At 40.0% G+C, this 13,813-nt stretch overlaps 1 protein-coding gene across 3 annotated transcripts in view; it reads left to right on the forward strand.

The window, feature by feature from the left end:
* The first annotated feature begins 4,571 nt into the window (after positions 1–4,571).
* The window catches only part of LOC120958600 (uncharacterized), a 40,608-nt gene continuing 31,366 nt past the window's right edge, over positions 4,572–13,813 (forward strand). Inside the window, exons 1-2 of one of the 3 annotated variants that reach the window (XM_040381508.2) lie at positions 4,572–4,783; positions 5,772–6,553. In XM_040381508.2, the coding sequence (XP_040237442.2) occupies positions 5,951–6,553 (603 nt within the window). In that variant the 5' untranslated portion in view covers positions 4,572–4,783; positions 5,772–5,950. The remainder of the gene's footprint in view (positions 4,784–5,771; positions 6,554–13,813) is intronic. The other 2 variants (XM_040381511.2, XM_049609046.1) reach the window with 2 other exon arrangements.

The raw sequence follows: 13,813 nt of genomic DNA on the forward strand, positions 1-13,813 counted from the left end.
TCGACCTTAATTGCACCAACTGGCGGCAGGCTTCCATTTGGATCCAGGTTGATGAATGTGTTTGCTGAAGAACAAATGGTAAAAACAAAACCACAAAATTCAAGTGACATGGTGGAAGACGCTTAAAAGTAATGCTTGAAATGGAAGCAAAAAAACAAAATCGATACAACCGAAATAATGCTGGTCAAATAAAGCGCACTGTACGCATTGCTCAACTGCCCATCGCTAAGCTAATACACCTCTTCACCATCAATATCTTCTCTCTTTCTTTTTGGATCGAAAATAATTCTGCTTCACTGTCTCGCATTCCCCCGCATCCTCTTCCAGCAGTTCCTTTCCCGAGCAAAAGGTCAATAGTGCACGAGTGCGTTTAATTATAGCTGCCGATGTAGTATAAACTGTTCGAACTTGAAGCACGTCGAAACGTAGCCGTGGTGCGTGAAGAAGCCAGTCGCATCAGCAACATCTCCAGGCAAAAGGACACCCGGTACCCCCGATGTTACACATCCCGGGCCCAAAATAGGTGAAATAAAACATGACCTCACTCAACGCACAGTGCGGTTGAAGCGACTTTTGGCGGTTCGAACTTTTAGCACGTCCCAGTCAAAAAAGAGGAATGTAAAAAAATAAATAAACCCCATGCACCTAGAGTTAACATAAAACTCCCTCCACGAGACATTGGGATGCGGCACGTAAATAGGGTATCGTAAAACGAAAAGTAAATCCACGTAGCGACCTTTAAGCGCGGTGTATATAATATTCATTCGCCGCGAGTGGATAATGATCAAACTGTAGCGAGCATAAACTGTGCGATCGGAGGGATAATTTAACGAAAGTATGTCAAAATTCGACTGGCCGGGACGAGGATGCGTTACATCCTTGGGAGACGGGTTTGCTGTGTGGTGTTTTCAACTTGAATTCAACTTGTTTTTATGAGTGGATTAATCACGTGTGTCCCGTACTGAAACTACGCAAATTTACCAAAGAAGCTACAAATATTTATACTATGGTGAAAATATTGTATTATAGCCTATTTTGTTCGAATAAATTCATGAAAAAAGGTTGTCAACACATTTAACCAGCAAAATTACTTTTAAACTTTGTTTTACCTTATACCTTAACACTGTTGAAGCTTAAAAAACGTATAAATTGTGAATAAATCGTAAAATATTAAACCATTTTTTCCTTGCAATTAAAGGTTACCGGGCATTAGTAAGCCCCATTATGTAAATATGTATATTGTGAATATGCTATAACAAATATCACTGGATTAAATAAAAAAATGATGCTATTTAAATGCTTACTAATCTACTTAGTTTCCACCAAAAGAAATAATTTAAGACTTTCCCAAGATATACCTCCTAAGTGGCAGGAAGAGTTGTTAACATTAAAATATGTTATTTAAAAAGAATGCGTATATGATTAAATAATAAGGAAACCACGCAATGAAGTATACATTTATTTGTTTTTTGATCGATATTATCAAATCAATATTACGTTTATATAGTAAGTTTCAATTTGTTCAAAATCACATTTAATTTAATAATATTATATAATTTGATTAAGTATAGCTTTCAAGACAATAGTTATATTAAAAAATGAAAAAAAAATTATACTCAGTAAATAGCTGAAGTTAAAAAAAACCCTTGAACACTATCATTTCGTATATCACTTTTAAGTTCATTCTCACCGCAGCAACATTACTTCACCCTCGTCACTTTCTACACGGTTCACCACTGCTGGAGTGTCGATTTCCAAACGCGTGCATGTGCTTTTCAATTCAGGTTTGTCTTAAACCGTAACCTGTAAACATACTGCTCAAGTTTTGCGGCTGTAAGCTGTGGGAATCTGCCGACCATCCAAGGCCGAAAAACCAGCTGGCCCTACGGTTGTGTCGGCTCTGTGGAGTCTGTAAAATGAATCCGTCACGACGGCCAGTGCGACCGGGCACGATGATAATGGAGCGGCAAATGAGCTTCCCTCGCTGTTTGCTCATCGAAAACCGTTGTAAATGCGATCGTCTCATTAGTGCATATTAATTCGACCATCCCTTGTTTGATGTGATGGAACGTTTTGGGGGTGCATGTGTGACAGATATTCTGGCAAAAATGGCACTTTACGGTGATGTTTGCAAATAATTCGCTGTGGCATTGAATTTTTTGGTCGGCAATGTATTTTAAAAGATTTTTTCGCGGCATCAAGACATGGTTAAGAAAAGGGTTCAGTGGTAGAAAAATAATTAAAAAAATAGATCATTAGGACACACTTTTGAGCGGTTTTCGTTGGGGCGGCACTCCAAGTGGCACTCGTTGTCGAGCTGATCAACAATCGATCAACAACAAACATAAAAAGCGATGAAATCTCCTCTCATACAGTCATATGAGAGACAATTCAGTTTTCCCCCAGTCTACTGCGTGACGATGATTCACGTCGTGTGGCCTTCGAATGTGAGTGTACGCAGTGTGGTAGTGTGTTTTTCCTGCTAGCAAACGAGTGCAGAATCTGACTGACAGCTGTCAAGGATGGGGAGATCCAGCAGCAGCAGAAGCAACACCATCCGGTCAGAGGGGAAAACCCTTTCGGGGAAAGAAGAACTCAAACTCGAGCGGACGATTTGCCTATAATTAAACGGCTCGAAGCAGAGCGAACCATCACCGGTGAGTGACATTGATACACCGGCTAGGTAATTGGGTGTTTCGGTGTGTCATTTTTGAGGATGCTCTCCAGCCGAGGTACCCTCGAAGAACCTGAAGGCAATCATTTTTGCCCTAATGAGGCAACATTTTCTATGAGCGTTGCTATTGCAGCCATAGAAGAACCAAACGGCCTGAGCCAAGCAGAACACACTTGAACACCTTCAATAAAATCTCAATAAAAGAGACCATGAGATGGAAGTGTTAGAATGGTTCGTGGTGGACAAAAAAACTCTCGGAATGTTTCTCCTAAACCCCACGGATGGAGCATAAGAACGTGCTGCTGTTGGGTTGGAATTTCTGAAGAAGCTTGTGTCTTTCGCGCGTTTCCACCTGGGGTCAAACGTCACACTGACAACTTTTCATTATTCTAATAATGGTTCGAATGCGAATGCATGTCACACCGGCCATCAATGGGGGACTTCGAGCTTGAGCCATGTATCATCTTCGCCTGTACACAGCGTTCGTGTCACGATTGCTTGCAGAGGAGTGTCGAAGGCGAACTCGTTCCGCTGCAGTTGCACAATTCTTGCAAGGGGCTGTCAATACATCGATCCATCATGTTGGGTGGGACGATGAGTGACGGGCGGATCATACTAACTCCTGTGCGGGCACTTTAAAGTGATCGAGCTGGTAAATAAATAGCAACAGTTTATTTGTTGCCATTGACTTACATTCGCTGCAAAGTTGTTGATGGTGTTTTGTGTGGAGGAAGAATTTGCTGTATATTTTTCTGTTGTTTTTCTTCATATTGGAAACTGCTATTAGTTCGTTGAAAGCTGGTTTAGAAAACAGATTGAAATACAATTTAGTACTAGTATAGGTTACTGCACCTAAATGTGATTGATTTGCTTGTGCCCTTTAAGCTTCCGAAAGTTAGAATTAAGAATAGTTCCATACCTTATTATTATGGCTCTATAAATTTTTTATTCGTAAAAATGTGCATATTAAACTTAAACCTCGATCTACTACTTTATTTAATATATTCTTGAAACCTGTTATGTGATTAAGTTACAGAATTGTTACAAAACAGCCATTATTTTCGAATAGAGAAAAATGTGATATTCTTAGTTTAAAGTGCAGAAAGTAGACTGTGCTGGAATCCATTTTTTTTAAAATAATATCATTACATTCATTTCATACCATATTTGTTTATACTTCGGTGCATTAGAGGTTTTTGTAATTAATTGCGATACGTATCGACATCTTTTCAACATTATCACCAAATACTAGCGATTTTTACAAAATAAACAATTAAACAAAATTTAGTTATTTTTTACTTAAGTTTGCATACTGACTAAGTTTTGACATCGTCATAATTCAGACAAAGAGCAAACCGATCAAAGTATAAGTCTAAATCTTATTAATCTGAAAGCAGACTCCATTTTCAAGTTCTATCCGAAATTGCTTTCACTCTACATTCTAAACGCTCTGCAACCTAGCTACAATATCAAAATACAACGTTTTCGCTCGTATTCTCATCAAATGGAGAACGTAAACACACCTCATGTTTCCCTTCATATTTGTACGCGGTCAAAGGTGTCAGAAAACAATCTCCCAAAACGACGCAACGGAAAGTGGTGGCGCCAATCGTATTCATCCAGCTGATCGTGGCACTGACTCTACATCAGCAAACCGATCAGCAAACGAAAGCAAAAGTTAAGGAAAACGAAACGCATGGCAACAGCCGCGGTAGGGGTTGTTTAATCCCTTCCCTTCTAAATCCACCATCCGACGTCGCACGAGCCAAAAAAGCTCACCCTGAAAGCTCCGATCGTGTTCGATACGATCGTGCGTCCTTTCACGATTGTTGTGGTTTCGCTTTCCGTGGCTTTATTTTTTCAAACCACCGAATGGAGGGATGTTGTTGGGCAGCTAACGTCTTTCGTCGGCACGGTACCAGTCGACTGCAGTCGTTCGTCGTCTTTCGCCCGTTACGGTCACTCGTCACTGGGCAGCGAGTTGAAGCGGGTTTCCCCCCATTTCGCGGGTGCGTGCGTTGGTACAGCTTCGCGTGTTTCTTGCCACTCGTACGCTAACGGTTTGCAATTGGTCGCAGCCAAAGAAAGGTGCGAGTGTGTGTCGAGTGTGTAAGTGGATTGTTATTTGTATTTCTTTTTCTTTCGCGTGAATGTTGGAATGATTTTCTTCGTCACTTTTCACGAGCTATTACTTTGGTGCTAATGTGAGTGATTTTGAGAGAGAAAAAAAACAACAAAGTTGACGTCCGTGTGAAGGATACGTTCAAGTGTCTTTGGAACGGTAGCACATGAAAACGCATTGTAGTGTTGTGAACAGTTCCATGGACAAAGAAAGAAGCAACGGTGCACACAATTGTTCGCTTGACCTCGGACAACGCTAACGCGGGTTTTACGCATGAATGACGAAATGTGTGAAAGGAAAACTCATTCAGAAATCGTGTTTGAAAAGCAGCGTCAGTGATAGTTTCTGTGATGAAGGGATTTGGAACATCTATGTTTGTCCATATGTGTTGTTTTTACTAGTGATGTTTGTTTTATTAATGTACTAATTCACAAACAGAACCACTTCTTAAAGAATACAAAACAAAGATTACGGCATTACATTGAACTCTGTATGATTTAGAGGACTGCAGGCTTTTAGATACTTTCGGAATGATATGGAATGAATTATAATTATAATAATTTGAAAGTTTCTATTATTTCCATAACTATTAATAGATTTACTTTTTTTGTAATTTTATACAATGTTGATACCTGATTAAATTATAATATGAAACTTTAAATTTAACATCAACTTAAACTAGATATCAAACACTATCAATGTTTGTTCATTTTCATTTCTTTTAATACCTATGTTTTATTTGTATTCACTAAAATGTCTTTAATTTGAATAATACCACTATAAAGCTAGGTACATCTAAAAAAAAAATCGATTTATTTCCCTTGCTCGCCGCGTTCCCCGTAAAAATTAGTTCCCAGGCATTTTTATTGATCGCATACAAAGGGTTGTTAAGAGGTCCCAGTGTTGATCGTTTTACCTCAATTTGTTCACTTTCCCAATATTTGTTTTCTGTTTTTGGTGCGCTGCGTTTATTAGGCGATAAAAAGTGTTTAGTGAAGAAAGTGAAACAAGCAGCGCTAACGGCGCCAGAAACAGTGCAGCTTGTCTACGGAAGGAAGGCAGCGTGGTAGCAAACAGTGACTACCAATAAATACTTCCCAAAATAAAACACACGTAAATAACAAATCAAACAGTAGCAAAAACAAGCTGAAACAATGGTGAACAAACAATACAATGTGCATAATCCCAAGCTGCACAAATCGAAGCTGCCCGGTGGGTCCGGAAGTGGCAGCAGTGGCCACAGCTCCCCATCCCCGTTGCGCAGTAGCTATCCGGTCATTTCCACGCGACCGGCGGGGGCCTCCGACGAGGACGGCTTTTCCGTGGAAAGCGACAGCAACAATCTGTCCGACCATCAGTCGGCATCGAGCGGGGGCGGTGCAAGCGGGTATGGTGTGGGCCATCCACGACAGCTGCCGCCACCACCACCACCACCGACCCATCGGCATCGAGGCACGCAAAGTACGCAGCCTCATCATCAGCAGCAGCAGCAGCCGCAGCAACCGCAGAACAATTTAAATATAAGCCGCCGTTCGGCCTCTGCCGAGCCGGTGCACGGACAGGAGGAGGTGAATGGTGACGATGGACTTTACGGTCGTAACATTCAGTTCTACAGCGAGGGCCGCGGGATCGGTGAGACCGATGCGGTGGGTGAAAGTGGACACACCGGGCGGTTCGGTCACGGACATGGCGGCAAGGAGCTAACGATCAGCGACATTGGGCGATTCCAGTACATACTGCAGATGGATCGAGAAGTGGTGAGTACATGCTGAATTGAGAAGCTTGTTTCTTTGCATATGAGATTTGTTTAGTAAAGTAATATATTATCGAGTTTTATCTAATATTTTCTACACCAGCGGTCAAAAACTATAAGATTACCGAGTTGGATTGAAGAAATACTTGTCTGAATTTGAGCCAGTTTTCAGACAGAAAACATTCAATTCGTTCTTACACTGTTTTTAGACTAAAGCGGAAAATAATTACCGTTTTTTTCCTTTTTGAGGAACATTTAGTATGGTACTTAAGTCGCACTGTCGTCGATATAGTAGATTATGTAAAGCCTACATCATTTATAAATGAGCTACTTGTGTGATTCTTGCATTACTATGGACAAAAATGCCACAAATTCTATGAGTTTGACTAGTAAACTGCATAAAATTGTCGGTTTTTTCTAGCTTTACTGTATAAGATATCTTATAAGTGCAGCTCTAAAAAGCTCTTGTTCAAACGTTATCGAAAATGTCTTAACGCAAATCAGAGAATTTGCTAAGCTATATTGGTATGATTTTTGCACAAAACAGAAATTGGACAACAATTTGAAATGTGTTTCATTATTTAGGAGCTCCATTTGGTTGAATTAAAACCTGATTTGCATTAACCAGGATCATCAATTTGCAGAAATGTGACAAATTCTCAATAAACCGATGAAATCAATAGTTTTTTACCACATTTAGGTAGAGACAACTATTAAAATAAAAACCTACTGGAACGGTTTAGTCCCTAAGAACTCTAGCTAGTCCTTAGAAAATTGCCTTAAATTTTAAATAAAATGCCAATTTATTCGAGATAAAAAATATGCATAAAACCTGAAGCAATCAAAAATTGTCCAGACAAAGAAATAATATAATTTATTGTTGAACCTCATAACAACGATCAATGAAGTATTCTGCAAAAAATATCTACAATGAAATTTTTTTCTTTACGTTCTATAACTTTTGAGCCCACAACATCCCAATAAAATGGTCTCGTGGGCTAGACTTTGCCGAGCCCTTTTTTACATCATTCTATGACTATTTTTATAGTTTGATTTAAAGAATCCAGTTCAGATTATGTCAAATTGTTGGGTGATACAAATTCAATGCTAAGTAACAAGAAATACTGTTGTGTGTATTTAATAACACTCAACTATCTGCATCATAATAAAACTTTAGAATAGAAAATAATAGATAATGTTAATCGATGTGTGTGAAACAAAAAAACAACAGAATTCGTTGTAATCTAAATCATTTGTGGTTCATAGTTATGATTTAATTCATATTAGACTGAACAGATTAAGTAAAATTCTATAGGAATGCTACTATACAGTTCATGACCGATGACTTATGCACATGATGATTAAATGGGACATCCCGTTTCGTTAATGATGATTGATGCAATTCCATTAAAAAATGTTCTAGAAGTATTTAAAACAAAATCTGGACGCAATTCAGTAGATGCCATGTGTTGCAAATTGATTAACAGCAATCATATTATTTCACAAAATACTAATTTAAAGCGAACATAGACATACACAAATCATGTTTTAATAGCTTTTAAATTAGTTTTTTAAATATTATTTGACTCAAATATTGTGATCGATCTGCCCTAAATCACTAAGGGACTTGGCAATCGCTGGTTTAGTCCGGCCTATGAAGTGGATAGATCTCTACCGGACTAGAACCTACAATAGGTATAAGGTCCGTCGAGATACCGACTGTACCACGGGACCGTTTGGATGAATTCTTAAAAAAGACTACAAAAAAACAGTAAATGCTTAAGAGAAGATCTTCAATAAACAAAATTCATGTGGTGCGTTGAATTATCTGTGGTCGCCCGGCCATTAGTGTAATAGTAAAGATTTTTACGTTTTTATATTGTTTGTTTCATTGCAAATTTTTACCTAACACAAAACAATATGTGTTATTACATTTGTTATCTTAAACTGAATTATCTAGTCAATTTAGTGTATTTTTTCATTTTTTCATCAAGCAATCGTGACTGTTCCAGGATGTAGCGACAGAAGAAAAAAACATGGATCGAAAAAGATTCCAATCTGCTAACAAAATTCACAGCACCGCCAAGACGACAAGCCCATCATTCCAATCAGCGAAACAGAACAGGAGATTAGTTTTGTGACATTTACGAGCAAAAACATAACACTAGAAGCACTACGTACGAGCCTTTGACTTTGACGGTACCATGATGTCGGCTTTTGTTCGCGCGTTGCAATCGAAGGAAATATCAAATCAAACTCGTTCGAAACTTTCCCACCGACGCCAGGCACCAAAACAACCCGCTGGCACACGCAATATCAGTCCAATCGGTGGTTGCTTCCGTTCCCAAAAGCCGACGCATTAAGACATCGAATCCACGCTGACACTGGGGTAGTATGGCACGAGGGTCACCTCAATGATGATTTGCGCGGCTGGCCTCGATCTGTCCAAAATCTCATCACCGAAAAAATAAAAACTGAGCTAGAGTAGCTTGAACCATTTTTGGAGACCTTTCTATACGCGTGTACATGCGTTTTTGGGTGCGAAAGAGTGTGTGTGTGTGTGTATGTAGCCATCCTTTGTTTAACGGCGTTCCGTGCAGCGGTGGAAGAAGCATAAACGTGTAGCATAATGTGATTCGTTTTCACACCACCCGCAGCAGGAGTTTCCTCACATCCACACACATACACAAAAGTGCCCTGCCCAGCTATCTGATGGGTAATCAATCAATGTGTCATGCAAAATTAGCTCTTGCTCTTGTTTCTTTTCGGGATGCAAGCAACAAGATTGCTTGGCATGGGGTGGCAGTACGTGCGGACGTGTAATTGAAGTGGTGGGACATTACTGATGTAATATCGTACCGGAGGGCGAACTGACGCATGGACTGGGTGTGTTGTTTTTGAGTTGTTTCACACGAAAATGTCACAGAGGACGGTGGCTTAAAAAGTAGGTGAAGATGATGAAGTTCAACCGCAGCGTTCAGGTTCAGTTTTGGACAATGCGTTTTATTGCACAAATGTTGCATCACCGGCTGCATGGACTTGTTGGTACTGTTGTGCATTTATATTGTATGGCCGAGCCTGATTTCAGTATTGCATGCACCACGCATTTCAAAAAAGTTTTACATTGTATGGATATTCTTTTGAGAAAGTAAGATTTCATTGCCTAATGCTTATTAAAATGACGCAAAATAGCTGTTTATTTTATGTTTTTATTTATCGTTAATTTTGAAATTGAGTTGAAGATTTGTACAGCGTTTATTTTAGACTTTTACACATTAATAATTTGCAATTCATTTAAATACTTTCTTAAGAAAAATATATAAAACACCTCATTACATCAGTAAACTTTTCGTTTACCACTTATCAATGATGATACTAATAGAATTCTCATTCGGTTTCTCACTTATACGCGCATAGAAGTTTTTTTGTTTGTAAGAGCAATTTTATACAGATCTAGCTGCAGTTGAAACAGAAAACCGAATCAACCGAAAACATATTTAAAATTATGTCATTAAATAAGACTTAGCCATTTTAATATTTTATTTGAGCCAAAAAGACCTTTTTTCCTATGATTGTTCACTGTTTAGTACCACCTTTGTCCATTTATAATCGCTTATGCAATCTGTCTGGAATGCATCACACACACACACACACACACACACACACGATTTCAATCAGCCAAACACGACTCCTATCGCACGAATGCTTCACTCAAACTTCGATTGACTATAACACTTTTTTGTGCTTGCAATTCAATTCCTTATACGCTATGTACCGTCGAGCTCCAAGCAGGAAGTATTTTCCACACCTCGTTATGACGCCCTTCTTCAGCTTCAAGCCAGGTCAATGCGGGTCAGTTACGGTGCCAAATTCAACAACTCCCTGAACGGCCCCCTAACGGCCGTTCCAAAACTCCCAAGCAAAAAAAACGGCAACACAATACCTTCGATACCAACTAATGCTCGCACTCAAGTCATAAATACTTCGACAGTTGAGCTCCCGGTAAGCGGGCCCGAAGCGGACCCGGCGCACCGACCGAACCGGACGGATGACGGATCTTAGCGCCCTCAAATCTTTAATTGGGCACGGTTTTTTGTTGGTGTTGTGGCGAGTGTTTTGTGTGCCGCAAGCACGTCCTCTCAAGTATGTTGTAGAAAAATAACAGTCAACAGTGGGGTGTGTACAGGGATGGGACGCGGTGTTGGACATGGGGGCGGTGTTGGACATGGGGGCGGTGTTGGACATTTGTTTGGAGCGAATGGTACCACCTCGCGAGTGAAAGATTTGCATTGTTCATGGAGAGAGCCGATTCGTGCGATTTGGATTGGTGATTTTCAATAAAAGGAAATTGGGTAATGGATTATTTAGGAGAAAATAAAGAAAGATTAGCTAATGCGCGCTATCTGTGCCCGATTCGATTGTAGTGGTGCTATAATTTTTGGGTATCGACTGTACTAAAGTAACTTCGCCTGTATTCGATGTAAATAGATATATTTTCTCCAAGTCACCATATTTAAAGTATAAACTAGTACTATTTAATAATAATTCAACATTTTGGTCTTACAATTATTGCTCCTACAATCGTAAACGAAAAGCAAAAAAATCTTTACCTGAACATACATAGTTCGTTTCGCTAAAGAACCCTAAACACCGATCCACTAAACTATCACGAAAAGGTCGCTCTGTATCATCACTCATTTGCATAGCATTTGCACAGAAATTCGAGCCCTATTCGTTACGTTTGCTACCACTAGTCTACTGCCAGTGCTAGTGCCGATACCCCACGAAGCGCATATTTCACAGGGCACTTGCATGCCGGCTGACATTACTCAAAACTGTGCCCAATTTTGTAATGTCAGTAGAGCACGTCATGCGGCGTGACGTCTTCGGTGAGTTTTGTCGGTGGTGGTGCTGTTGTGTGTGTGTGTTTCTTTTTTGAGAAACCGTTTACGTATCTTCTCCATCAATCTGCTTACATTGGCAATCACAGTCTACGTTTGTTTGTGAGGGTGGCCACGAAAGAGTCCACGGCACACTCGACGCCAGCCAATCTTGCGATCTTTCCGATTCTAGCATAGCGATCCGTATTTCCACAGCTTCCCACGCTGGAAACTAAAGAAAAACTTGATTCCCACCTGAAAAGACAGCAACACGCACCGATCCCATCATCCGAAAACAAAAACGTGTGGATGGAACGAAATAGATAGAAACAAGAAAATAAAGAAAAAAAGAACAAAACAAATCAACCTTCTCAGTGCTGATGGAAATGCATCTATAGCCTGTATGTGCAATGGTACAGCTACGACGCTGCTCGGTGCTGTTAATGCACAGTGCTTGTGCCATACCCAGGTTTAATGTTCTCATGGCTATCTCGCGCGTGGTGGCTACAGCGATATAGCAATACACACACAAAGGTCTCGAGGCTTTTGCCCTGGCTTTTGCCGCATGGTGGAATGATTTTAAGTGATTCTGTCGTGTTAGGTGCTGTAACGTTTCACGAACGTTTAACTGTGATCGTAAATGAGTTCCATTAGTCCGGTTGCTCATATTTAGATTAACTTTTTATGTTTCATGCACGTGCGTTCATCATATTAAAGAAATAATATCCAAAGCTAACTGCTACTTTTTTATATTTTAAACAAAGAGACTTCCATTCCAGTGAAGAAACAAACCCCCTTAAATATATCAAAACCCAGATGCAATCTAGCTTTAGACAGTGAATCAGAAGGGTTTGATCGAATTCAATACTTCACTTGACTCAAGCACAAAAGAGCTCAGGTGTTTCGCTCAGTTGGTAAGTAAATATACGATCGGGTGCATCTTCCTATCGGCCAATGATTCGTGCAGAAGCAGCTCGTTGTAATCGCGCAAAGGTCAACTACACACTGCTCGGTCGTGACTAGGCTTTACCGCGATACAACGCTTCAGGCTAAAGTCGCGCCGACAATCAAAGAGAAGAATCGATTTTTGTGCAGCTTCACCCATCACGCCTTTAGAACCAAAATTGTGTGCTCGTTAAATGTCATCCATACAAAAAAATGCCACTTGCTTCACCCAGAACAAATACTTTACTGTGCTTTACGATTCGGTTGTAGATTTGCAGTATTTAAAGGCGAGAGGATTATCGTGTTCACCTCCTACATAAGCACAACTCATCCATCCTCTCTATTTATAAAGTTTGAATTCACAAAGAATGTGAGGAATTTTGCAAATGGATTCCTTTCAAACCTTATCGTAGTTCAGAGGTGCTAATTATATCATCATTAATTTTCAAAGAGTTTCTGTTAGCAAAGATGGAAGTAATTTGAATTTTAGCACTCCTAATATGTATTGGACTGCTGCAATGTTTGCTGTATCATGGATATTGGTCAAATATTGAATAATAATGAAAAAGTTCCTAATTAATAGGTTAATAGCATAAATGTAATGAGAAAAACTATGTCACAGCTGAAAAAAAATCAGAAAGAGTATACTTCAATAATAAAAGTTATCATATTTTATCACAAATTAATAATCTGAAGCCATTCTCTTCGTACCGCGTCAACCAAATTAAAGATTTCAATGCTAGTTTAGACAAGCAACCTCTACATTTACTTCTTGAACCATCCATTGCTGAAATCTGATAGGAAGAGCACAATTTAAACTTACCTTCTAAAGTTCAATCGCACGGCAGTGACCTTCGATACATTCCTCCGGTTCGGTTCGGTCCGGTCCGGTTTGTCAGTTCATTCCACCGCAGCCGAACGATAGCAAAAGTTCTGCACGAACGAGCGGCTGTTTTGTTCGCTCTCCGATGAAACTGAAAGCTTGAACTTGAGGTTCGCGCACAGATATAAAAAATGCGTTCAAGAACCAGCTTGTTGTGGACCAGCGTCGTGCCTTTTCTCATCTCCATTTCTCTGCCATATTTTTGCTACTTCGAAAGGCGTATCTCTACCGCCTTCCCGATTCAACCATCAACGAGATGCGCCGAAGCTAGTTATGCAAAGTAGGGACGACTCCACCCGCTGCCGGGTGCCAAAAATAAATTCTAAAACTGCCAACTCTTTCGATGCTGGCAATGACATACCGAAGCTGGAAAGAGTAACACACACACGCGCAAAAGACAAAAGCGAACACAATGCTAGCAGAAGACAAACATCCAGTTGAAGGCCGATCGACGAGGGAGAGAAATGAACAAATGGAACAAAAACCTCCTTCAGATGCCTCTTTCAGCCGCTATCGGTTTGGTTTTAGAGTGCTTCTTCTCTGACCCGGCTCGTGC

Source organism: Anopheles coluzzii, chromosome 3 (assembly GCF_943734685.1).
Source record: "Anopheles coluzzii chromosome 3, AcolN3, whole genome shotgun sequence".
In the NCBI taxonomy this organism is placed as follows: domain Eukaryota; kingdom Metazoa; phylum Arthropoda; class Insecta; order Diptera; family Culicidae; genus Anopheles; species Anopheles coluzzii.